This window comes from Netta rufina (genome assembly GCF_964035555.1).
Source record: "Netta rufina genome assembly, chromosome: 3".
Classification (NCBI taxonomy): Eukaryota; Metazoa; Chordata; class Aves; order Anseriformes; family Anatidae; genus Netta; species Netta rufina.
The window spans coordinates 24,455,669-24,482,597 of record NC_140125.1 but is presented as its reverse complement, the minus strand read 5'-3'; the positions used below and the strand labels follow the sequence as shown (position 1 = coordinate 24,482,597).

Sequence of the window (26,929 nt, the reverse complement as noted above, 5' to 3'; positions counted from 1 at the left end):
TGTCAGTGCTCGTCCGTCCACAGCTGGTGCTCGGCGAGGGGGGGGCTTCAGCTCGGGGTGCGCTGCTGCTGCTGGCACCAGCACAGCGCTGCATTCCTCGCAGGGAGGGTTCAGAGTGTTTGTTGCATGTTTCAGGTCTGACTCACGCTTTCAGAGTGCTCCCCAGGCGGTGGTGGGGAGGCTAAGAGCACTTGGTAGCTGCACCCACCACCTGCACTCGGCGGCTGTCTGCCTCCAAAGGACAGGCACGGCATTTGGTGTGGCACGTCCTGAGGCCTCTACGCACCGAAGAACTGTTCAGAGCCATTCTAGTGGACTAAAATTAATGCTATTGATTGAAAAAATGTGTAAAGAATCATAAAATACCGTGTGCTGAGATGTGGTGGGAATTGTTCCTTGAAAACTGCAAATTGGTTGTTTTTCTTCATTGATGCACCAAAGGCCACTTTCCGTCCACTTGCTTGGTGGCTTTGGACTTTTCAGATTTCATAAGCAAGAAGGCCACTTAATCAGGAAAAACAAAAAAAAGAGACAATAGCAACTCACCGCTTTATAATTTAACCAATGAGCCAGTTGCATCCTACTGTGAGGGATCCAGTAACTGTAGTGCTGCTCAAACGGCATTTGTTTGGCTCCACACAGTGGCTCAAATCTGTACAGCTGCCACAGATCAGACCTCTTTTTCCAGAGCTGCAGTAAAAGCAAACGAGGGTCAGTTTAAAGCAGTGGTTTTCACTGGCCTACAAAACCAGTTCTGGTTTGTGAACTCCTCTGGCCAGTTTCCAGTAGATGCAGAAGTTTCAGTGAGGTTAAGATTTGTCACATAATAGCTCTTTTTCTTAGTCATCTACTCTGCACCCCGTAGGTGACATTCACAGACCATTCTGGGGTCTGCTACAGCACGTCCAATGCCTTTGCTTGGACAATGATCAAGAAGATCAAGTGTGTACAAGAAACTTACATGGTCTCTCTGTGCAGTCAGTTACCAGAGTTTTCTTAGAACCTCTGCAGTGGGACAGGGGCTACGACAGCCAAAGAGAGGAGAACAGAAAGAAGCAAAGGCAGAAGGAAACTGAGCCAGCAAGAGCTCAACCAGGAGGCAGTAGGAGAGGACCCTGAGATGGTGCAGAGAAGGACATTAGCCACCAAGGCTTGTTAGGGTGGCCCCAAACATTCAGGGACTGTACTATCCCAGGTGGTTTGATGACAGACAAGGACATGTTGGTGTAATGCAGAATTTCACTCACTCTGTGGGAAGCTGACTGTGTAAATAGCCAACTGAACAGCCTACCCACCAAGCCCTCCGCAACCAGCTATGTTGACAAGTCAGCTGTTTCCAGCCTGGCAGCAGGTGTGGATATGTGAGTCCACGATTCAGGAGAGAGAAGTGATTTTGAGTACTACTTGAGTCAGTCCAGTATTGTGAGGATAGAGGAGAAAATATGGCCAATGGTCCAGGGAAGGGGAAAATGGGGCTACGCACCTGCTGGGCTCCTGCTGTCCTCCCCCAGGAGCACAGTAGGATGAGGGTGGTGTCCCAAAGGAGGAGGCTTGCAGCAGTGATGTTTCACAACAAAGAATTGCTTTCTCCACTGGAGCTAGAGGTTTCTTCATCAGTGCAAGACTGCAGCACCAGCCAAGAGAGTGAGAGGTGGTGGCATGGCCTGGGTCATCTTGTGTAATGCACTTCCCAGCTCCCTACAGGGCTGTAACTCCACCCTTGGATCAGCCCCTCTGTGTTGTGGAACTTCATATATTGGGCAATGACTGTAAAAGAATAACCTTATAGATACATGTTTAGGCTGTTTCATAGCTGACACTGGTCTGCCTATTAATAGCCACTCTATTTCCAGAGTAAAATGATGCATAGGAGCCCATATATCCAGAACACGAGGGTGTGAGCTCTCTAAGTCAAGCTAATCCCTTTTCACAGTGGAAGGTCTACAATACTGCTAAGCTGCTTTAATTCTCATTAGCGGAGTGCTGCAGTGCAGGAGGGCTATGACATTTCCCTCTAATGCACTACAGCAAAAATGTCTAGAACCATTAGATAAGTGGCAGTTATTTTCTTCTAAGGATTTCCACAGATATGGAACAGTTTTGATTTAATATAATTTGCAGATTCTTCTTTGAAACCAAGATGATGCCTTTTCCTGGTTCATTCTGTTCTTCTCTATTATCTCACCCTCTTGCTATTATCAAAAAAGGGAGAAAGGTGAAGAAAAGCATGAAGAGCTGGACAAAAATATGTAAATTCCAGAGGTAACACATTAGAATAATTTTTTTAATCTTTTTTTTTTTTTTTTCCCCCCTCCTGGTTCCTATTTCCCGTAGGGGTTAATACCACTCTAGCAGCAATTTTGAGTCATGGAAAACCTAAAACCTTTCCCCCGCCATAGCACATATGTTGCTAAGAGAAGTCAACTGTAGTGTCATCACCTTTTCTTCTTCTTTACATCCTCTAGATGGTGCTTGTGTATCATATTGTCGTGGTTCCGCTCGAGTGGGCAGCCGAGCTCCACCACAGCCGCTCTCTCACTCCCCCTCCTCAAAGAGGAATGGGGAGAAAATATGTGAAAAGGGCTCAAGGATTGAGATAAGGACGAGAAAATCACGCAGTAATTATTGTAACGGGCAAAACAGACTCGGCATAAGGAGATAGTAAGATTTATTGCCTATTACTAACAAGCGAGAGAAGTGAGAAAACAAAGGAAAAAGCAAACAAAAAGCACCTTCCCCCCCATCCACCCTCTTCCACCTCCTCCCCCCGAGCGGTGCAGGGGAACGGTGGAATGGGGGTTATGGTCAGTCTACAGCACTTCTTCTCTGCCGCTCCTTCTCGGTCACTCTCGTCCCCTGTGCTGTGGGGTCCCACCCACGGGATGCAGTCCTTGATGAACTGATCCGGCGTGGGCTTCCCACAGGCAGCAGCTCTTCCAGAACTGCTCCAGATATGGGTCCGTACCACGGGGTCCATCCCTCAGGAGAAAACTGCTCCAACCTGGCTCCCCACTACACATATGTAGGTCATGCTGCTGCTAATCAAGCTTGGAAATGGATTTAAAATGCACTCCTACAGATTACTGGGAGCAGTGGTTTGTGGTGGACATACTGGGTGGCTACCCGGTTCAAGCCTCCATCAGAGAAAATAATTGTCCTCAGCCTCTTCCCAAATGTGAGATACAGAACGGGAAAAATCCTATGGCATATTTTCCTGCCATTTCTGAAGATTAAAATTTGATTATATTTGCATCATATCACACTTCAGCGTGCTAGTGATGCTGTAGGTTTCACCCCTTCTGTGCCACTCACATCCAGTGGCAACTGGAGTTACATTTGATACGCTGTATGCTCTGTATGACCAAAACCATACATGGGAAACAAAGAATTCTTGACCAAAATGGCAATTTTAAAATACCAGAGCACCTTGCTTTTCCATGTACAACATTGCCAAGGCTTGCAGCAATCACAGCAAAATGGAAGCTTTTCTCTGGGCCACAAAAACATAGGAAATAGAGTAAGAATTTGGTGCAGGGAGCGAGTGAGACAAGTATTCTGCCCCATGATCAGAGAAAGGGGGTAACTCCAAATGAGTCTATTTTTCAGGAAAAAAAAAATCCATAGTGGAAAAAAAAAAAACACCCTTTTCAGCCCTTTCATTCTGATTCAATACACAAACAGATGTAGAAATACTGAAGTGTAATAGAAATGAAATCCTGACCACTCTTCTTTACTCAATTTCAACAGCATCTCGTTTAGTTTTTAGATATCCAGCACAATTCCCCCAGCCCAGTCTTTCCTACCGGTGCCCACTTGGGACTGACCGAGTCATTTCATTTCCTCTCTTGCATTCATGCTCTTCAAATATTTGCAGACAAGAAACTCGGCTAGCCTATGTTTGGACTTCTTATCTCAACAAGTTTCTTGCCTTAAAAATTTGCTCTTCCCTTTCCCACACCTTCTGTTTAAATGTACCAAGGTGTAGTCATCAGCCATGTCCTCCTGCAAACAAAGCAACAGTTTACCCAGCTCCCAGCTGTACAAGCAGTGGGCTTTCCTAGGGAAAACTGACCATGGAATAGGAAAGCAGAGTGCAGGTGTGCTCTGCCCTGCAGAAAGTTGCTCCTGCTTCAGTTCTCAAGCCTACAAACGTTTCAAGCCAACTTAGCAAGGAGGTGTGCACCCATGTATCAGTGCGAGATGAATGACACAAACGGGAATCACTTCTCTTTAAGGTCCAAAAAGCCTTCTGTACCTTTTGCTGCCAATAAATTCATTCATACCAATGCTTTCCTTTCAGAGTGCCGAAGACTGTTGTCTAGAATAAGATCACCTAAGCCAGAAACTAGTTCCTAGTGCTGCTGCTACTCAGTTTTTTAAAACTGTCATCTCCGTAGCCATGCAGATGACATCCAGCCCTAGGTTTTGTGGTTGTTCTGCCCTCCAACAGCATAGAGACAGATGTTGGAAGGAAGGAAAGGAGGTCTGAAGCATCCTCACCTGGGCACTTAAAGACCTGGTCCTGGAGCCTGACATTCAGCGTACAATTATCTCAATGTGCAAACAGGCGTGCCTGCAAGAACACCATCTTCCCTTGCTCCTTGTTAAAAGCATGCTTTAGAAACGAGCCGGGAGTTCACAAGCTTTTAAGCAAACCATTGAGCAGTCACACAGATCAGTGCCCACTCCCCCAGCAGCACAGGCTGGCTGCCTGCTTGCCTCAGGTACATATTTACACTTCTTAAGCCTCCTCCCCTGGGGCAGCCCCAGCTCCACCCCAGCCTGCGACCTGCTTCCATCCTCCTTCTCCTGCCCAGCAGAGGCTGAGGAGGGAGCCCTGCCAGGCAGACATGGCCAGGGTGGCAGCAAGGCTGTGCCAAGACAGAGCAGCCCCAGAAGGGCTGGGCTCCTACGGGAAGGCAGTCAGGTATTTGAACCAGGACTACGAGGTCCTGAAGCAGCGGTGCCTTCAGGCTGGTGCTCTCTTCAAGGATGAGGAGTTCCCAGCCTGTCCATCTGCGCTGGGCTACTGTGACCTGGGACCCTACTCCTTCAAGACCCAGGGGATAATCTGGAAGCGCCCCACGGTAAGAGTGCTTTATCATGGCATGTTTGGTTGGGGCCAGGTCTAATCAACACTCACCTGGACGCATCCATGCTAGAACAGTGCTGATGCTGAATGCCTGCTGCTCCTTTATGTTTTGTTTCTATGTTCTATTCTATCCTGCTTTATCTTCGTGGTTTTAAACAGAAGCAGGGTTGAAAAGGGGGAAAGCAAACAAACAAAACACCAAAATCAGCATTTTCTAAGCCCTTCATAAACCAAGTAATCCTATAACTGCCTCTTGGGAATCTGATTTCTCCCTTTTGATCCCAGCTCCTCAGAGCCACATGTTCAGAGTGTAATCCAGGAAGGACACAAACTCCCTCTGCATATCTAGGCAGAGCAGGGCAGCCCAAGAGCCACTGACCATCAGTTGCAACAGTACCGACACCATGGTCCTTCTGCTGGCACCCCAGGAAATTAAGTTAATACTTCCAAAAAGCTATCTGCCCCACTTCAGTCTACCTATAACAGATGAAAGGCAGCTGACTGAAACTGTTATTGCCCAGACACATCCCCTAAATGGCTTTTCATTTAAAATAGTCATTTTCATCAGGAAAAAAAAAAGGCATTGAATTTTTAAGACACTGTATTTTTATTTATTTATTTTTAAGCCACAAAATCTGGACTTCAAAGATTTTTATGCGCTTTCATTTTTCAATCATTTGTTTCTGTACATACTTTGCTACTCCTCCATCATTTTTCCCCTCCCGGCAACCTCAAGAAAAAGTAAGAAGAGAAGGAAGAAGGAAAAAATAACAACAAAATTAATTTACCTTCCTCTGATGGGGGGTAGGAGGTAAGAGTATGCAGGAAAAGTTCATGGCCTAATTTTTTCCCTACCTAAAAATTAGAAAAAGAAATTTGCAGATTCAGTAGCTGAGTTTCTGCCCTTGCAAACCCACTTCAACACATCACCAGGTGATTCAGCAACAAGCAGTGTGAATGTACCCCTTGATTTTGCCTGTCTTGGGCAAATGGAAACCTCAGATAACTCACTAAATTCTATTTTGCTCCCCATGCAAGAAAACTGTGTCTGCTGCAGGTGGAGGCCATTACAAATGTAGCATGGCTAGCAATGACTGAGGGCTGAACTCTGGTAGGATTACAAATCCCAGCCCTCCCTCTGCAAACAGTGCGTGTGGCTGCAGGCTGGTGGGATCACTGTTCAGTTGTGGGGGGCCTGGAGGAGACCTGCTGAAGAAATGGCCCCCTGCAAAATAAACATCTACTGCCAAAGTCATCTCCCAGTGGGTTGTGCCTGCTGGTTTGCAGACAGCAAATGCCAAACACTCCACTGTTGTAGACTTATTGGGTAATACAAGAGGAAGAGCTGGTGATACAGTTGTGAGAAAGGTGTATGTGGCACTTGGCAGTGGCTCAGAAGGAACAGGTGTCTAAGTGAGTGATATGTCATATCATATGTCATATATACAGCTGACTGTCTCCAGGAGCTGTGACAGATCACCAGTCTGGAGGGAGGAAAGAAGGAGGAAACAAACAAACAAAAAGAATCTTTTCCGTGTGGTAGGTAACCTACTGCTGCCTCCTAGCCAAGACATCTGTGAGGCAGCTGACCAGCTGGATAACCTCAGAAGCAAGCAGGATGTTGCTGAGATCACACCTACCATGAAGAGAGATTCATGATCTGACACACGTGCAAAAGGAAGCCGTGGGTTGTTCCTGCCTCCACAGCCCAGACACATGGGACACATATGAGACAGCTGTGCTCATAGCTGACAACTCTTGCTTTCCGCAAGTTCAGGTGGCTGCCTGAGCTGCTCTCAATGTGAGGCACCAAGTTAAGCTTCCTGGGGACTGACCATTTCTGCCATCTAGAAAGAGACTCATGGGGAATGCCTAGGAGGAAGGGGAGGCTTTTGTTTCCTGAGGACAAAAGTTATATAAATACTTTCAGGAATGATAAAACTGATTAATATTTATTGAACCTTTACACAGAAACAATGAACAAGAAGTAGGAACTTTTCAGACCAGAAGGGGTAATGCATACTTTGAAAATGTGTCTTTTCAGGAGTTATGCTCAAACCCTCAGTTTATAGTTGGAGGAGCTACTCGAACAGATGTCTGCCAAGGAGAGCTGGGTACGTACAGCACTTTTCCCCCCCCCCCTTTCTTCTTCCAAAACATGAAGCTTATTTTAAAAATTTCTCATAGACAGATGATTTTCTTGTCTGCTTATAGACAGGTTAAGGCTGAACATCCCAGCATCTAGTTCACAGCCCTGAGTCAGGCACCCTGGCTGTAGTATAAAAGAAGGCAGACACCCAACGAGGGTGCTCATTTCCCATCAAGGCGCTTAAACAAACAGCACTGCTGCCTAGGACAGGGTGCACATAGATTTTTAAGAGCTGTGTCAAATCTGGCACTCACCAAACTGTCTCCTGCAGGTAGTAAGCAGATTATCCCTGGTGGACTGCAAGACTTCCTTGCTTTTTTAACCTTTTAAGACAGAGCTGGACACTAACCTTATAACACTTGCCCTGAAGCAAGAGACTTGGTTTCATGCCTGTCCCAGGAAGACAGTCTCCAGAAACCCAAAGGACACCAATGAAGTTTCACCCTTTATCCAGGTCATTGAGGATTTTTATATGGGAGGCAGAACAAGATCAAGCCACAGTTTCACACAAGGAAAAAATACACAATCACCAGGAAACAGAGTAGGAACTGGTTTAGTACAGGGGCTGGAGCTATGATGTGCCATTTCAAGCCAAGCAGGATGGCCCATGAGTTAGGAACATGGACCACATCATAAAAAAAAAAATAAAATAATAATAATAAAAAAAGAATGGAGCACATCAGGTTTGTAATGTCATCCATAACAAGCAAATTTTTCCAAGCCCTTCATGTTGAATGCTCCTACTGTTTGTACAGTGTTTTGGGTAGAGCTGTGAGCAAACACAGGAAGGATCAAATAACAAGGAAGGAACAACCATGCACGCTGTGCAAAAATACAACAACAACAACAAAAAAGCAATGCTGCCCAGCTCTATGAATTGGGGCCTGATGCTGACAAGATGTCTCTCAGACAGCAGTCACCCTCTCCTGGACCCACCATAGCAAAACCATCTTTCTTACCCGTTTTTCTCTAGTGCTTGCTATCACCTGAACAAAGCTCCTATGCAAACAGTTTTTATCCACCTCCTCCCACTGCCTCCCAAGAGCTGATGCATTGGCCTCTTTCCTGCCTGCCTCATTGATAAAATCCAGCTGCAGAAGACAGCGGCAGCACCCTCTCCTGACTGCATACAGAGCCAAAAAGGCTGAAACTCTTGTAATGAGAATTCAATAGATGAGACAGGGAGAAATCAGCCTTTCTCCCTTCTGCATTGCTTACCACAGTACTCCTGACCTTACTGCTTCTCCATCCCATCTGTTGTGAAAATGAGATTCAAACAATTTCAGCAAGTTATTGACGATAAATAATACCAGTGCTGTTCCTGTAAACACAGCACCATTAAAGCAATCACCAAGAAATTCCCTGGTGTGTGGGCCTGTATGCTAGCTGCTAAAAATAAGACGCCCAATCTGCTAGCTCCAGGATATTTATTTGGTGGATGCTGGAGCAGAATACAGGGAATCACTTACTGTATTCTAGGAGAATTGTTCAGATAAGTAATAAAAGCAACATTTCTCGTCATCTCCAATTCACAATTTTTCTATAACAATATTAAAAAAAAACAAAAAACAAAAAAAAACAACCTAATTTTCTTTGACAGCTTACAAGCTAAAGGACTGAAGAATGCTACCTGCTCTCCAACTAGAAGAGGTTAATACACTATTTGTGTTAAGCCTAGAAGCTGAATGCAAATACCCTCAGCCCCTTTTCAATTCTGTCACTTCCTGAACATCTCTTTGGAGTCCCAGACCTTTGTGCTAAACAGGCTTTCATTTCACAGGGCAGTGCCCAAAGGCACCAAATAGTGGTGGCAACAGATCTGGGCCCAAATGGCTCCTATGCAGCTGGGGAGGGTGCCTGCTCCTGGGATTTCTCCAACCAGCCTTTGGTGGGCTGCAACCCAAACGCTGGTCCTGAAAAATACCCCCAGGTCTGGAGGAAAAGCCCAATAATTTGCTTCTGCTTCTATTACAAGCTTCCCTTTGTCACTAAAAGTGGAAAAAGAATATTATATATATTTTCACACAGGCAGAAAGACCAAAAAAGAGGGGACAAATATAATCTACTTTTGTTTCTGAAGGGCAGTTTACAATTGCTTTTACAGAAACTGATCCTTTACAAAATAAACTTCAGAATAGAGGCATGGGACTTACCTTTTAGTGTTTAGGTGTTTGCTTTACATCTCAGAGGTGTATACTATGCTTTTCTGTTATTTGATCCAATACCTCAAATATCAAAGGACTTGTTATTAAAGCTGTCATGCGAAACACTTCTGTTGAAACAGACCCTTATTACATATGTACATAAGCCATGTGTGTGACCTGTTAACAAGTCCTTTAGGGAAACAGAACCTATTTTTAATAATCTTCTGTGACATATTTCATTTCTTTTTAAAATAACACTGCAGGTCAGGGTTTATATGAACAAAAGGAACAAAAAAACCCATAGTCAGTCTCACTCCATTAAACTTAGTTCTTTGACAACAGTATAGGCTAGATGAGTATCAGCTTGGGAAGTTTCATGGGAACTTGAAAGACTTGAAATATTTTAAAAGTGCTTTGAACCATATCTTTTTGATAGCCTAGTAACAACTTGAAATGCAGTCACAGTCTTCATTATTAAAGGTGACTTAGAAAGTTTCCTTGCAGCTATCTGAATAAGTTAGCTGCAGAATTGTTTGCAGGGGGTCTCAGGAAGGAAGTGGTATAAATTTAATTTAAAGAATAGAAAACATACTCAAAAGCCTCTCGGATTAATATAGCTTTTCAGATCCACACAAGTTATATTCATGGAGCACCTCTGTTTTGAAGGCTCAGGAAGCAGCTTCCTTGACCTAGGCTGCCACCACAAGTCCTCTGAAGCCAATGCAGCTGCAGCCAGTGCACCTCAGCTGAGGACCCCAACCCATATGCTTTGTCTTACTCTTATCTCAAAAGCAGATTTGAAGAGATTCCAGGTAGACTGGAGACCAATCCAAAGCTTAGCAGCTCTACAATAGATCTGATACTTGTTAATGGAGCCTTTGGAGCTCCTGTAGGCAGCAAAGTGCTTTATAGTACTGGACTTGTTCACTAATTTTGCTATAAACATTTGCATATGTACCTCCTGAAGTTCAGCTCCACAAGTTCAGGGGTATTTCATATCCTTGTTCTACTGGGTTGATTGCCTGGATCTACAAAATACACTCACAGCTAACTACAGGTCCCAAAGAGAATAAAACCTGTTCCTTCGCTGGGTGGTCCTTTGCTGTTCAGTACACAGCTGCAGATCTTAATTTCCATAAAACAACAGGAAGCCTTTCTTTGAAACCTCAAATCAGATAAAGACTCCACTGCCAGAAATTGCAAAGAGGGTGATGTCTGGTAGCATGCTACAGGTACTAGGGGCTCTCAACAAGCCCTCCCAGCAGAAAGTAAAGTCAAGAGTTAAATCTGCTTGACAAAGCAGGAAGCAAGAGCAATAGTATTGCATTCTGATCCCTTCCAAACACCTAGCATTGTTGCTGCACCCAGCAACAAGCGGGGATGCAGTACAGAAGTGTTCCTATGCTGTCTGTTTAGATTGTGGAACTCAACACTTGGATGTCTGGTTTAAACTCCTCCATTACTATTTCATTGAAAAGTGCAGATGTTCTGAGCATAGGCACTTTGATAGCAGCTAAACAGAAACCAAGTGCTGCTTTATAGCAACTGAAACTAATCAAATTTCTCATTAAATTTATGGCTCCTGTGCAAGCAGTGCACTTGGGTAAACATCATCAACACAGATGAGCCACACAGCTCCAACATCACCAAAGACTGTGTATCCATTACAGCAACTTGATTGTCACTGAACCAGGAAGCACCTACGTAATGTTGAGAATGAAGGTCATTTCACTGCGTCTGTGTGCAGGCAGAGAGAGTATTTCAAGCAGGCTAATAGTCAAAGCAGTGCTTCAAAATAGTATGTGTATATAGGTACGTGTATCTATGTGTATCCACAGCTAGGTTTCACATTTACCTTCTCTAGCTCAAACTCAAGGTCATAACTGTCCATTTCAAAATAATAATAATAAAGAGTATCACCAACATTACAAATTACTTTGGATCCAGGAATCGGTCTGGCTTCTTTTTAGCACATTCAGCAGTAACAGCAGTAAACATTGTAATTAGCACTTGTCTAATACTTCATGAAATATGAGACTGAGCAGGAAGCAGCATATGTGCCTGTAGGTGATTTAGCCTCACAGGTCTAATGCTGAGAAGACTTTTTTCATTTCTAAAAGCTAAAAGGGTACAACTTAAAATGTATGTTGTGAGCAGAAATTTGTCATTTTTCTGACTATAATTGTGTGGGAAATATAGTCTAATTATACATATAATTCATTGGCCAGTTGGCCTCATTTCCTCTCCTTCCAAAATTCACTCATTTAGGAAGGAAATCAAATCATTTCCTCACAATTTGGAAATTGACTTATAACCTTTAGCTGTACTGTGACAAGTTTTAGGGGTCCTAGATCAGCTGCCTTTCCAGAGAGCTTATGTTGCCACACTATACTCCAGGCACAGCACCATTAGTGCTAAACAAAACAGTAATAGCTGCTGCCAGCAAAGCAATGGTGAACTTTGAGAAAACAAAACAAAATAAACACTATGATATGTCAGTAGATATTCCCCCCCCTTTCTTTTTCTTTTTTTTTTTATTAAAAAAAAAAAAAAAAAAAAAAAAAAAAAAAAAAGGAACCAAAAAGCCATAAGTATTTATCATTATCACAGGCTGAGAAGCCTTATTATTAAGCCAGGATCCCATTGTGATTTATGAGAAGAGGCAACCTGCACAATTCAGGCTCCACCCTGGGAGCTCCTTGATATGGACAGCTTACTGTATCTTCTTCGATTTGTGTTAATGCTGGCATCACAGGAACCTGAACATAATGCATTACTTGTATATAAAGGTGGTCCCAATCCATTCGCATCTAGGCACCCCATGTGAACCATCTTATTTTACCAAGTTACTGCAGAGCAGCCAATTCTCAGCTGATTCCTGTCAGAGGGAAGGTTAATAGCTGCTCAAACACAAGCTTAGCCAAAGATATTACACCCCCAAGTAAGGTTTAGAGACAGTGCTCTGCATTGCTCAAGGCAGGCAATGATATTTTTAAGGACAAGCTCACTGCTGCAACTCTTCCAATACGATTCTTCCCAAGCACATGTTAAACAGATTTGTCCCTAGTGCTTCCGCAGGAAGTTGGATTGCACAATGAGTTTTTAGGAGACTGAAGTGCCAATGTCATTCACTCTCCCAGATGCTAAGATGTTAATTCATACCATAAAAGAGCTGTAAAGGATTTCATGCTGCATTTGGCATCTTGCAAGGATGAGATTCTGAAATTGCTTAGTCCTGAGTCAGAGAAGTAAATAGCACATCTAAGTATACCCCTCTCATTTCACTGACTCTTCTGCCTAATTGTGCATCAAACATGTACCATCCTCTGCAAAGCCCAGAGCAATTTCCCTTTCACCAGTTGTAAAAACTGGGCCTGAACCAGTAAAGAGGAACCCCTTACAGATGTTGCTTGTTGGGAAAGCACCAACTCCTCGCTGCTACAGACATCTGGCTTCACCATGGTATGGAGGACATGGCAGGGACACCAGGAGTCCCGCTCTGCCATGTCCCCAGAAACAGCTTTCTGTGCTTCACTCAGGAACAACAAGAATGCCTGGAGAAGCTGGAAAAATTAGGTCTTCTGGTCTAACCCTATAAAACTTTCCTTCTTCCTCTAAAGGGCCACTTCCCAGACTTACCACCATTATTTCTACATCTACAAGGAAAAGGCAGAGGTTATAACAGCATAAGGCATACACCTGTACCAAGAAAAGACTCAAAGAAATAGTTACAAAACAAGTCTGAGCATTCTCACTCTCATTTTTTCCCTGCATCTATGTTTTCTTGGGAGAGAAGGTTCTTTTATTTTTATATTTTTTTCACACCACCTTAAATTCTCCAGTTTTACTTACTTCACACACAGATGTCTAGGGCTAAGAGGAACCTTCCAAGCCAGTGACTTAGGTCCTGTCCCACTGAATGCATAGTAATTTCAAAAATAATTAGGTTGAAGGTGAGCTTGAGAAGGTTTTTGGTCATAGCTGCTCTACAGGCTGAAGCTTTTTGATCCTCTCTTCTATATGTACAGCAGCAACTTTTTTCCTATTTCTAGTTTAAATATTTCATGACGCTTTTATTGTGATTTATCCTCTTTTCTGCAAGGGGAACTTTACCTTTCAAGTAAGAGCTCTTGGCTGAAACAGCTTTTTTGCAAGGTCCTGTCTCACACTTCCTCTTTAAACTTGAATAGGAGGAGCAAGATTTTTTTTTTTTTAATTTATTATTATTATTATTATTTTAATAAGAAATGCAGATAGATGGGGATAAAAAGGTAACCTTGACATCTTCTATGCCCTTCCAGTTTGAATGCTATTCCCTGAATGTAGCAGCCAGGATGGCACAGAGAAGTGCTGGGGAAGGCTGGTGATACATGTACATTTTCTCTCCCCATTGGAAATGCCTATGCTATGAACATTGGGTGGGTGACCTCTACCAATCAGATCAGCCATCACACCAGGGGCACTTTTTTCAGATGTTTCACAAGTTTTTGCATGCCTGTCTGGGATCAGCTGTTTCTGGGTCAGCTCATAGGAGGCATCCAGGTACCTCCCAGGGAGTACAGGTAACAGAAAGCGCTATAAAAGTCCCAGTATCTTGTCTTTACAATCATAGTAATCATGGTACTGAAACATAAAACCTAAGTCAATATAAATTGTTATCTACTGCTCTAAGATATTAAATCATGCTACGTATTGAACTCTTTCCTTGATTTCTCCATTATCTTATTTCCAATGAAGCAAGAGTTGTGCCACTTCATTCTGCAGTATATGCACCTACACAAAGAAACTATGTCTGGGCACAAATAATCCACAGGGAACCAGGATAATTTAGCACTTTTAGAGCAAATTTTTTTCCTAGACTTTGTGCACACCTCAGAAAGTAACACAGAACCACAGAAATGCTTCCTACTTTTTGCAATATGCAAATACACCAAGAAATCCATGAGTCTCTGAATTTCCCAGTAGCAAGCAAAGGCTTCCACCTACCCAACCTTTGATCCACAACAAGCTAGCAACCCAGAAAACAGCTTAAGCTATAAAACACCTAGTCTCCAGTACAGGCTAGGCATGCCTACCCTTCTCAGGACAGCCAGTGAGCCAGAGAAAAACTCACCTGATTTCAGAGTTCCCACTAGATTTCAGTTTCCATTAGACTCATAAGCAGAGCTGTAATAGTCCTTGGTGCTACTTCAAGTCAGACCTTCAAAGAAAGAACTAAAATGAAATAGCTAGGTAAAACTTCATTCTATCAATTAAATCTTCTCAAAAAAAAAAAAAAAAAAAAAAAAAAAAAAAGGAATGAAGAACCCAGCATCCTCCTTCAAGCAACACTGAGCATTTGCCCTCTGCTCACCTTCTAAGCCCCTGCCTCTCCCAGCTGCACTGGTTTGGGACTAGTTAAGGTAGCACAGGTTATCTACTCTGCACCACCCAGCTGGGCTTTGCAACCCACAAACCCAAATGCTTGCTCTCTCTGGCTATGCTCTTTGTTTCCTGAAGATATTAGAAAGCTTAGCTAAAACTGCCTGCTTTCACAGCTTCATCAAAAAATCGAAATAACAAAAGCCTAACTAGACCATTAAAATTACCACTGTGTTCATCCTTAGAGAACCTACAATACACAACAAAACAAGAATTATTTGCTGAACCAATATAGAATCTGACAGGATCTTGCAAAACACATAATGCTGGCATTTTAGTCTATGTAGGAGTGTGATATAGTGGTGAAAGGACCAGCTCAGCGAAATGTTATTTTTTAATGAACTTTTCCACCTTGGATTGTGTATGTTTTTAGGTGATTGCTGGCTCCTGGCTGCCATTGCATCTCTGACTTTGAATCCAGATGTTCTGTACCGTGTTGTTCCCAAAGCTCAAAGTTTCCAGGAGGACTATGCTGGCATCTTTCATTTCCAGGTATCTCTCTCATTAGGGTACTGAGAATAAAAGAGGAAAAGCAGTTTTTTTTTTTTTTTTTTTTTTTTTTTTTTTTTTTTATCTTTGACACAGGCTGAATATTCAAGAATTAGTGTGTAAGTGAAATTGATAGGGTGAAGAAAAGAACAGAGTTAAATGCTGTATAATGTTAATCGACATTTACTCACTGGGTAGGCTCTGCTGTCTTACAGCTGATAGGGCTGTAGCAAGTTACACAGTTTTTGTAAACTGAGCCAAACTATCATACCATGAGAGCCATGCCAACATCTGTCTTGCTGACTGTTGAGAGGGAATCTAGGCTGATGAGGTTACTTCTTCCCTTCCCTCTCCACTGCTTTGTCTACATTTCCTTGCTTGCAGACCATAGAAATTAGACTCAAGCATGAGCAGTGTGGATTCACCCTGCAAAACTAAAGGAGGTGTTTGGGTGAGGACAGATGTTATAGAGCACATACCTATACCTTCCTCCTGCTCATCTCAATAGAGGGGTTATTGTGTTTATTATCCTCTTTCCTTTACCTCCAGGACTGTGTCAGATTCTGTAAATGAACTGTAAATGGTTCAAGTGCTCGTGCAAAAAATTAGTCTTAGCAGTGTTTCACACATTTCCCAATATTTTCAGGAGGCACTGGCACTATTGAGTGCTTCCCCTTTTGGGTGACATCTTGCAGCATTTTTAGAGGCATGATTCCCTCCCCCCGTGGATTGGACCTTAGAAGACTAGACAAGAAAACAGGACTTTTGAGACTCCTGTCAACTCACTAGCTTTCTGGACCCCTCACTATGTAATCTCTGCATGGAGAATGGGCTATTCTAGATGTTATGTAGAAGAAGTTACTGTTAATGGTACCTATCAGCAACTCTTTAATAGTGTTTAAGGAGCCTGCTCAGCATTTCACAGGGATTTGCCTCAATTGCAAGGAAGAGGAAGGTGGTAGTGCAGAGTCATTATTTATACATCAGCCCTAATCATCTCTTCATCTCTTCTTTTTGTTAGTTCTGGCAGTATGGGGAGTGGGTGGATGTCGTGGTGGATGACCGGCTGCCTACCAAGAATGGGAAGCTGCTCTTTGTGCACTCGGAGGAAGGCAACGAGTTCTGGAGTGCACTGCTGGAGAAGGCCTATGCCAAGTATGGTGGCTGGCTGGGAGGTAGCACTCCTGGGTGTTCAAAAGTTGTCTGATCACACTGATGATCAGACAGACCTACAGATAATCAATTATTTCTTTCTGCAGTGCACATGCTTACAAGTGGAGATGGCCCCATACATATCTCTGTCATTTCCCCACACAGGCTAAACGGCTCTTACGAAGCTCTCACTGGAGGGTCCACTGTAGAAGGGTTTGAGGATTTTACTGGAGGCATCTCTGAGTCCTATAATCTGCGGAGGGCTCCTTCAAACTTGTACCAAATCATCCAGAAGGCTCTGAGAGCTGGGTCACTTCTCGGCTGTTCCATTGATGTGAGACTGCCTTCTCTTCTCTTCTCTTCTCTTCTCTTCTCTTCTCTTCTCTTCTCTTCTCTTCTCTTCTCTTCTCTTCTCTTCTCTTCTCTTCTCTTCTCTTCTCTTCTCTTCTCTTCTCTTCTCTTCTCTTCTCTTCTCTTCTCTTCTCTTCTCTTCTCTTCTCTTCTCTTCTCTTCTCTTCTCTTCTCTTCTCTTCTCTTCTCTTCTCTTCTCTTCTCTTCTCTTCTCTTCTCTTCGTAACAAAGGCTTGTACCAATGTTAGGCATAAGGAGGAAGGTCTGAATTAAAAGCAAACAGAAATCAGTGGCAGACTTAATTGATTTCAGTTATAAAATCTTTGGACAAGGTCCAAAAAAAAGAACTCCCATCATGCCTCCCTTTTTATAAGACAGTCTGTTATAATGCTTAGAATAATGAGCAAGGGACTGGTCTTCCTGAACTCTGTTCTCATTCTCTGAGTATCTTTTCCCATTCAAATCATGTGTAACGTCAGCTCCATACACTCCTTGGTTTGTACCTGACTTGGGTACTTTGCTATAGTTTGTACTCTGACTCTGGCTTTGATTTTCAATGAAAAAAATAATTGATACCTACAAACTCTCTCAAGTTACAGACGATGTCTGTATGTGTTTTGGAAACTCCATGCCTTTCATATGCTGTTTCATAATCTTGTTTTGAATCCTGGCTTATGGCATGTAGGATTGCCAGAGCTCTGATTTTGATATGCTGGATCCTAACCAAGGTGGGTTTGAGCTGAGTTCACATGTGCATATCTCTGCAGGTGACTGGATCTGTTACTTGAAAGGGGAATTGGTTCTAGATTTAAATTTAATTAAGTCTCTGCTGTTCAGACTCTCTGACCGCATATTTGAGGGCATGAAACTCCAGAGGTGAACTCTTGCTGTGAATCTCACTTCTATTTAATATACATTGCATCAGGAATATTTATACTTGTTGTGCATACCACTTTGTATATCTTCCCCCATATTAACCTGCTAATGAAAGCTGTGTTAGTACACAATATATGGCCGTAAGTGTGAATATTTTTAATGCCCAAGGTAACTCGTGCATCTGAAACAGAAGCAATCACAAGTCTGAAGCTGGTAAAGGGACACGCTTATTCTGTCACTGGAGCAGAGGAGGTAAGCCAGCTTTTCTGCAGCTCATCCAGACTGGCTGAAGTGTTTGTACCAGCCATTATACAAAACAGCTTGCAACGGTGTGGTGACTTCAACTTTCTGATGTCTTTCTGTGACTGACCAATTAAAAATGCTTCATGTATTCATGCTGCATAAGGTGGGAGTGTGTACTTTGCCAATCAACTCTAATGGGAAAGGAGTCAAAGCCTCTAGCGAACAACTCCAACAGTCTCACCTGCCCAGCCTGCCACAGATATTCACATTTCTCTGAAACTGGAGTCATTACAGAGATGTCTGTGCCAAGTAATCTCTTTCTAACCTTGCTGTGTTGTACAGTATCTTTTAAGGATGTAGATATTCTACTGTTTTGTAGCTGATATTTTTCCTTGCAGGTTGCTGTCATTATATGAAATGGTGAGTGCTGCAGTTAATGGCTCACTTGGTGGCACAGGATAATGTAAAAATTAGGGTGGAAGACATCTAACTATTGCAAACTGTAATGGACTGCATCACTCGAGGACAAATCATGTTTTATCCTTTCTGAAAAGCAATTGCTCCACGATGATTGGAATAATGGGAGTGCTCAGGTTCTGTTTGTTGTGGATCTTTTAGGTACATTACCGAGGACGGCCAGAGAAACTTGTGAGGCTTAGAAATCCCTGGGGTGAAGTGGAATGGACTGGAGCGTGGAGCGATAAGTAGGTGTTTATATGCTCATGCCTCTCCCTCTTCAGTATATTTTGGTATCTTTTAAAAATTAAATTAGGAGTATGCAGTTTAATCAAATCACAAAGCATGTTTAGGAAAGATAGTAAATCAGTTGGAATAAAACGCTATTAATTTGTTAGGAAAGTTAGGTATTGATCCATTCTGTCTCAGGCAGAGCTTTCTAATAAGAGAGAACGGTCCAAGTTTTAACTGCAAGCAGTCTAATGCAAGCCATACCCGTGTCATTTTGCAAGATGACTTTTCTCAGACTGATCCGATTGATACTGCCAAGACCTTAACAGGACAGGCAAACTAATTCCATTGCTGAAAAATACAGCAGGGCTACAACATTGAAGCAGGCCTCTGCTTCAGCTCTGAGTTTGCTGGGCTCTAAATCTGGCAAATATTTGAATTCTACAGGAGAATCACGAAAGAAATGGGGATGTTGACTCAGCTAAGGACAAGAAGTTTGAATAGCTATCAAAAGCTGTCAGGGCTTGGAATCTCATGGGAGTGGCAGTGACAACCCCTCATTTATTTTTATTTTTAGAATGGCATGGGTTTTACTATTATTTGGGCCAAGATGTATTTTTTGCAAGCACTTATTTTGAGATCTCATATTCCCTTCCTAACCACAGTGCAGGTGCTGATGTAGAAAATACAGATAAACATCAGAATTATTCATATCTTTATCAGAGCTGCTTCGCTCAGCCCCTGCCCATGCCAATGAGGGGTTGGAATTAGAAGATCTCTAAGGTCTCTTCCAACCTGAACCATTCCACGGTTCCAAGATAATGTGCCTCCAGCACACACATGCCATACCCTGATTTTGCTGCACCTGTTTAACCATGGGACAACCCTGCTGAGACAGGTACCAAACTGCACAGCCACGTGGGAGCAGATTGAATCAGAATCTGGCTTGTTGCACGGTATTGAAGTGGGAAAGAGGCAATACTGTTTTTTTTTTTTTTTTTTTTTTAATCATATTTTCTAATTCCATCTCTTTTTGTGTTCTTGTTCATTGGTGACCCCAGCAGTGAAGATTTTTATCATTTCCCTAGGGAGAATATGAGGCAACCCAATAGCTCTTACAATTGAGAAGCTCTGCCCAACTTTCAGGCTGCATGTTACTTAATCCAGACAGTCTGTGATACGTACGTTTTGGCACCTGACAGTGATGATTCAATTCAAGGCTTATTTGTTGAAAATATGGTTGCAGTCTGATTCCAGCCCTGTTTGGTATGTTGCAGTGTGTACCTCCCCTGGAAGGGGCAGAAGGTCTAGTTGTTGCAGAAATACATAGTCCTTTGTCAGGTGTGATTGAAAGCAGAAACTGTCTGATCTTGTTGCAAAATGAAATACAGCTGAGCAATACTGCTTTTGTCTTTTGTCTGCAGTGCTCCTGAATGGAACTATATTGATCCCAAACAAAAGCAGGCTCTGGATAAGCAAATAGATGATGGAGAGTTTTGGTGAGAATCATTCAGTTAGCTTATTATTTTGGACATTTTATATGCGTGTATAGTTTTTAAGCAGTCCTTTCAGTTGTATGGAGGGAAGCTGCCAGCACCAGAAGAGTTAATAGTGTCATGCTTGAGTTGTTTGTTAGCCTCTTGTTTATCTCCCTTCCCATTCAAACATTACCTTTTGTTAGAGCTTGCAAAACTCAGTGCTTACCCAAAATATAGAGACCAGATGGTAATAAAATTAATGATGTGGCAAGAATGAACCTCAGATGCTCTATATTTTGAGGCTTTTTTTTTTTTTTTTTTTTTTTTTTCCTAAATGCTACACACTGATGAAAAGGTTTAGATTGGCAGCAGGGGAAGAGTCTGTTTACCCAGACCTAATGGAAAGCCCATCCAAGCTAGTTGATTATTGTGGGTTAGTACTGAGCCCACGTCACTCTGTCCTAGACCAGAAAGATAATTGCTCATCATCTTTCAGTGCAATCAGCAGTGTGAGACACAAGGTAGCAAAAGCAAAGAACAGATCTCTCCCTGCAGCATGGGGTGATCAATGTCTATCACTCATGCAGACCTACTAGGAATGGTAAAAACAAACATCAACAAGTGAACTAAAACAAAATACCAAACTGAGCTAATTTTTCTGCAGAGTAACTCTTAAGGACCAAATCTTGCTCACATTAAGTAGCATCTTACTGCATGTTTTGATCTATCAGTTTTAGTGAGTTTAAGTTTACTTACAAATCCACAAGGTATTGCCCATGACCAGGGATGTCAGAAAATGGTACAACTGAGCCCATAATGTGTAACAGCTGTTGAGAACGGTTGTCTTCACAAGATACAGTTAATTCAGGGAGTGGGAAATTTTGCTTCCCAAAAGCCTATTATAAGTTTAACAGTTCAATTAAATGGGGATTTGGGCAGCTCTGTAGGGCCAATGCTTGCTGTTCCACTGGGAGAGACATCCATCTGCAGTTGTTTTGACTGTAACAGGCTGATGAACTAACCCTGATCTTTTTGTGCACCAGGATGGCGTTTTCTGATTTTCAAAGGCAGTTCACGCGACTGGAGATCTGTAATTTGACTCCCGACACACTGACAGGCAACCAAGTCAACAAATGGGACCTGACCATGTTCAATGGACAGTGGAGACGGGGTTCAACTGCTGGGGGTTGCCAGAACTACCCAGGTGGAGACCCAGCTTAGTAGTTTGGTGAAACAACCAACGAACCCATGAAAATTACTGCTTGTGAACCAGGGGGTTGCCATAGGTGGGAAAGGTTTGGAGGTTCAGTGCTTTCTGTGGGGTTTAGATAGCAAGCAGAAGTTTGGCAATCTAAACCAAGATCTAAGTCACACTTATTTCCTCATCAGGGGTTGTCAGCTCACTGAGCGTTTAGTTCATGGCAGAATTCTTTTTTTTTTTTTTTTTTTTCTTTGTGTGCTTTCTTTGCTTACATAGCTTTTGCTACTGACTGGAGCAATCCTCCAAAGAGAAAGGAAGGCCAGGAAAGTGGCACAGATTTGTGGCAGTGTTGTAGTGTTGTTTCACGTTCACTTTTGGGTTAGACCTCTAGAGAGGCTGCCTGGCATTTGGTCCTCTTGCAATATCAGCCTTAGCCAAGGATATTTCCTGTAGATACATGGCTGGCTAGAATTAACGGTATCAGTTCCTCCTTCTTTGTCATTACACCCCAGGAAATACCTTGGTGCTTTGATTTGCCATGGCTCCAACTGATACTCAGCATAGCTGTAGAAGCATAAAACCATATGTTACATATGTACTGGAAAGGTTTGGATATAATCCAGGCAAAAGTCTTTCCAAACAGTATCTGCAATTCTATTGACAACCACTTTGGCTACAATAACAAAATCTTACCCTTTTTGTCTTGTCTTGGGGATTTTTAGCAACATACTGGATCAATCCCCAGTTTAAAATCCGTCTGGATGAACCAGATGATGACCATGATGGGAGTTTGAATGAGCCATGCTGTACTATACTGGTGGGCTTGATGCAGAAGAACCGCAGGAGGCAGAAGAAAATGGGAGAAGGTCTACTTAGTATTGGTTATTCACTCTATCAGGTATATATACATATATATATTTTTTTTTCTCCTCATTTAAGGTTTTATTCTCTGTTCTGTTACCCTGGAAAAAATTAGCCATGTGCTACATCTTGACATTCAGCACTACAATGCAATGAGAACTGGGTTTTACAAGATGGTTGAAAACCTCTCATTTCTTCCTGACCCACATAATATGGGAAGATTCAGAAAAAAATTGGTTCAATTTTTGTTCCATTTTAACAGGAGAGAGGTGTAAAATTGGAGGCAATTAATTTAGCAACAGTCTCATTGAGAGACTTCTCTTTTCAGCATCTGAATGGGAACAGGCTCAGGGTGCCTGGCAATTCCAGATAAGTGGTTCTGATTACAGCTTATCATTAGTGCTCAGTAGTTGCTTTCTTTATTTCTTTCTCCTTTTATTTGAAAATTGTTTTGATTCATTGTCTATGATGCTATTGTTCTGTTTCAGTGGGTTTTTGGTTTTCTTTCTTTCTTTCTTTCTTTTTTTTTTTTTTTTTCCTATTTTGATTTTCACAGTGTTTCTTCTGTCTCCATAAATATAATGTAGGGAAAAAATCTACAGTGCCACCTCTAACTTCTGTGATGTGAGGGCAGAGAAATAAATGGAATAATTTCCAAACAGTATTATCATTCCCAACATCATATCTGGAGAAAAGCAATTAAATGTTGTATAGATTCCTCTGGATAAAGATTATTAAACATCACAGGTGGGCGCAGATGGGAATGGCTGTCTTTTATTAATAAATCTTGTGAAGGATGGTTCTAAACTCTGAAGGGTTTTTCCTAGTTTCTTAAGTAAATGGTTCTCACTGTGTACATTTTTGAGTTGCTATCTGCATGACATCAAGCACCTCAGGCTATTGGCATCCTAGGATTTTCACATTAAGGATGTTTGCCTGCTCATACCACTGAGTACAACCTTGGAGAAGATAGCAGAGCATCTATTTCTTTCTATTTACATCTATTTCATCCCATCTGCCTCCTCTGGGACCTTTTCCATAGTAGGATAGACCTAAGTGACTCTTAACAAGATGAAAGATTTCTTTTGAAAGAAATAGCTGCTAGATCATCTCATGTAGACATGCAGCTATGATCCAAGTTCCTCAGGCCATGTGCTGCTGCAGATTTATATCATTGCAGTTGATGCTGTGTCTGAGAAGGTCCAGTTAGAACAACTTGGATGGTGATCTAAAGCAGATATCTGTATAAGAGAAGGTGAAAATGCGTGTGTTTAAACCTACCTGCCCTGCAAAGATTTTGTAAGTTATGTAGCTCAAACTATGTAGTGACAATTACTGTAAATGTTCCCATCCATGAGCTTCTGGCCTTCCAATGTGTTGGATAAAAGGAACAAGATCCATGGTCCCCAGAGGCCATCTCAGGCAGTTCGGAAGCATTGTGTGAGTGATATTTCCAAAAATTCTTCTGGGACTTAGGAGCACACTCTCTTTGGCTTTCAATGGAATCTCTGCTTCCAAGACCACTAACTGATTTTGAAAAAGCTAACATATTTGAAGGTACAAATTTGTACATATTTAGTTAATATAGGAAGGGACAAATCTTGAAATTTGTCACTTGTTTTATTTGCCTTACAACAATCTAGTCATCCTCAGGCTAACTGCTGGTGACAGTAACCTTATATTTTCATCAGCATTCCAGTAACAGCAGGCTAGCAGAGTCTGCTGTAATAAATTCCGTTTGTCTTCATTTAGCAAAGTAGGGCTAACCTGTTGACACTCCTGACTGAATATTTCAAGGCTTACCAAAATGTATCCAATGGATAGTATCATTCACAATACCGTATCTGGAGAAAAGCAATTGTGTAGAATCCTCTGGATGAAAATCACATTTTCTTTTGGAACAGTTCTAGTTAGTGCAAGCCAGAACTTCATGTATAACTGATACTATACAACCTGTTTGTAAGTGGAAATGAAAAATAAGTGTCTGAAGGAGACTTTATGTGATATTTTATTTCTAATGACAGAAGTGCCTGTGTACCAGCCCTTTAACATCAACTCATTCTCTTCCTTTCAGATTCCTCAGGAGGTATGTAATCGCTGTGGAAGACTTCTAGCCTACGGATGAGCACCTCCTGTGTCAATTTAGCTACCAGGAGGATTTCTTCCTTACTAATGACAGTTCTTCTGGAGAGCTTTGTTCTTTTATCACAGGATAACTATTTCATGTTCTGAATAACCTTTTCCAGGGGACTGTGGGGCATGAGGCTTTATTACACACATCCAAGTCCTAATCCTGATCTCATTTATACTTGTTGAAATTTGGCTTCCACTAATTGTGTACAACAGAGATCAGAATTTGCCTGTTTAGGAGAAGTGAAGGCACAGTCTTTGCACTCCAAAACTGAGAAAATGTAGCTGATGTTGTTTAGAAGAACTGCCAGACTCTGTGGACTCATTCCTTTTATAGTTCTGAGTTGGGGCTCCTGGTAATGAAAAAACAAAAACCAAACCAGCTCAACCTTCCCTAATCCTCCCAAATGTCAATACCAAGTTAAAGAGACTTTTCATTCCTGAAGAAAGAGACCCCAGGGATGTCTGGCAGTAGGAATAGTCTGTACTCATTACTGAGGTCCAGCACTCTGTACTGCCAATTTCTCCTAGGCTTTTCAACCCTATTCTTCCCTCTCAGTTAATGAATATGTGGTTTTGTAGCAATTAAGTATGTTCTTTTAACAGCCTTGCAGATGCAAAGAGAAAATGAGCTTTACATGTTGAAAAAGATATGGGATCTGACTTCTTAATCTTTGCAGTTCCCACTTAACTTATGGTAGAGTGGAAAGTTGAATAAATACCAAATCCAATCTTATCTATGGAACAAAAGAGGGGAAAAGGGCATATTACTCTACAGTTTACAACAGAAATACTGATTTATTTTAAAATGTTTGATAACATCTTTCTATGCTCTGATCTTACACAGCCAGAAATCTTATCTGTGTGTAATGTTTTATGTTCTGTGTCAACAATGTAGCAGTTATTGTGGATCACTGAATCACACTTTTTGAAAGACATCCCCGTGGAGCTAAAGTAATGAATAGAAGATTTAAAGCAAAGATGTTATTCATACACTACTGTTTCTTGCTATATCAGTTTTCTGTTTTATGAGCTATTAGTGTTTCACATTTAATAATATATTGATATCAAGGAGAAGTTAAGTACTATTTTCCACATAATCCAAAGCAATAACTTTAGTATTGCTAACAGAAGTAGGGTAAATCATCTAATTTAGCTACAAAAGTCTCACCCTTATGACTTCTACTTTGTCCTGTTTACTGTTCTTTTCTGTCTGTTTAAAGAAATTAGAGACTACAACTCCTATGCAATTAGAACATTTACCCCTTACCATAAATGGTTTAAAGACATTCAACAATTTAAACTTTTTTACATGAAGCCTTTGGAAGCAAAAAATGCTCAATAGATGAACAACATCAGTAAGAACAGGTATTGGTTTGACCACGTTTGAGTGCACATTATGATTTTTTTAGTTATTCTATATCACACATTACAAAGACACATGAAAAGATAATCTTTATAGAGAAAGATACATATCTCTTCTAATTATCTGCCTGACTGTTTCCCATGACCGAACCCTGGTGGTTATCTTTTATACCATCACTTGAGGGTTTATTATTTTATGCTAAGAAAAACCTGAGATAGCTTTTAAGCATTGAAATTTAAATAGGGTGTCTGGCTTGCAAGTGAATTGTCAAATGGTTTCTAACATAAACGCATTTCCCACAGCTGGAAAATAGCACAGATATTCATCTGAACCGTGCTTTCTTCGCAAGGAACCAACCAATAGCCCAGTCTGGGACTTATGTCAACCTACGTGAGGTCTCCAGCCGTATTAAATTGCCCAAGGGGGAGTACCTCATTGTGCCATCCACATTTGAACCTTACAAAAATGGAGAGTTCTGCCTTCGAGTTTTTTCTGAGAAACAGGCTAAAACTCAGTGAGTATCTTCTTTGTAAAACCTCCTCTTCTGCTGGTGAAACACATGAATGCAAAGGTCAGATGTTGCACTCTGTGTGAGAGACCCCCTTCTTTTGCTCTATCTACCAGCCAGTAAGCAGCAAAATAGGCCCATTTCTAGGACCTGTTTTCTTCTGTGGCCTACCATATGTGACACACACATCCATGTTGCAAAGTCACGGCCTTTCAAGTGGCCTACAGCATATACTGATGTGGTAACTAGATACCTCAGGTCTATGTAATAGAAGTTCCCACAGCTAAAGAGTGCAGAGGAAAGACCTGGGAGTAGGATAATGGTTTTAAGAAGGGTTGTTTCAACAGCAGCCACTGAGTGAAAAAAAACAGGAGCCAGGATCCAAGATAAGAGTGGATTTGTCAAGGAAAATATTGTCAAAAAAGTCGGAGACAGAGGAAGGATGGGGAATGCAGGGAATAGGGAACCTGGAGGCTTGTTTTGTGCGTTTGGTAACACCTTCTATTAAAACAGCTTGTTTTAATGATGATTTTAAGTGCAAAAGGTACAGTCATCATTCCTGTTTTTTTTTTTATTCTTTTTTTCTTAGGATGATTGGTGATATGGTGGCTGCAAAACCATATGAGGTAAACAACTTAACTGGGCAGACTGTTTTTTTGTAATGGACTTTGCTCCACTATCTGAAAGAAAAATTAATGCAGGATTTTTATTTATCTCCTGAGCTGAGATCACAGTAGGTGTTTATGCTCAGGAAAAATATATTTTGGTTCCATTGATTCTT

General features: G+C 41.8%; 1 protein-coding gene across 1 annotated transcript in view; it reads left to right on the top strand.

Moving 5' to 3' along the window:
- Nucleotides 1–4,850: 4,850 nt before the first annotated feature.
- CAPN8 (calpain 8) overlaps nt 4,851–26,929 on the top strand; it is a gene marked incomplete at both ends in the record, with an annotated part of 28,977 nt that continues 6,898 nt past the window's right edge. Inside the window, 13 exons of the mRNA XM_084283355.1 lie at nt 4,851–5,087; nt 7,137–7,206; nt 15,180–15,298; nt 16,317–16,450; nt 16,613–16,781; nt 17,843–17,926; nt 18,536–18,621; nt 20,029–20,103; nt 21,126–21,286; nt 22,006–22,181; nt 24,219–24,230; nt 25,943–26,154; nt 26,738–26,774. Coding sequence (XP_084139481.1) covers nt 4,851–5,087; nt 7,137–7,206; nt 15,180–15,298; nt 16,317–16,450; nt 16,613–16,781; nt 17,843–17,926; nt 18,536–18,621; nt 20,029–20,103; nt 21,126–21,286; nt 22,006–22,181; nt 24,219–24,230; nt 25,943–26,154; nt 26,738–26,774 — 1,572 coding nt within the window. The remainder of the gene's footprint in view (nt 5,088–7,136; nt 7,207–15,179; nt 15,299–16,316; nt 16,451–16,612; nt 16,782–17,842; nt 17,927–18,535; nt 18,622–20,028; nt 20,104–21,125; nt 21,287–22,005; nt 22,182–24,218; nt 24,231–25,942; nt 26,155–26,737; nt 26,775–26,929) is intronic.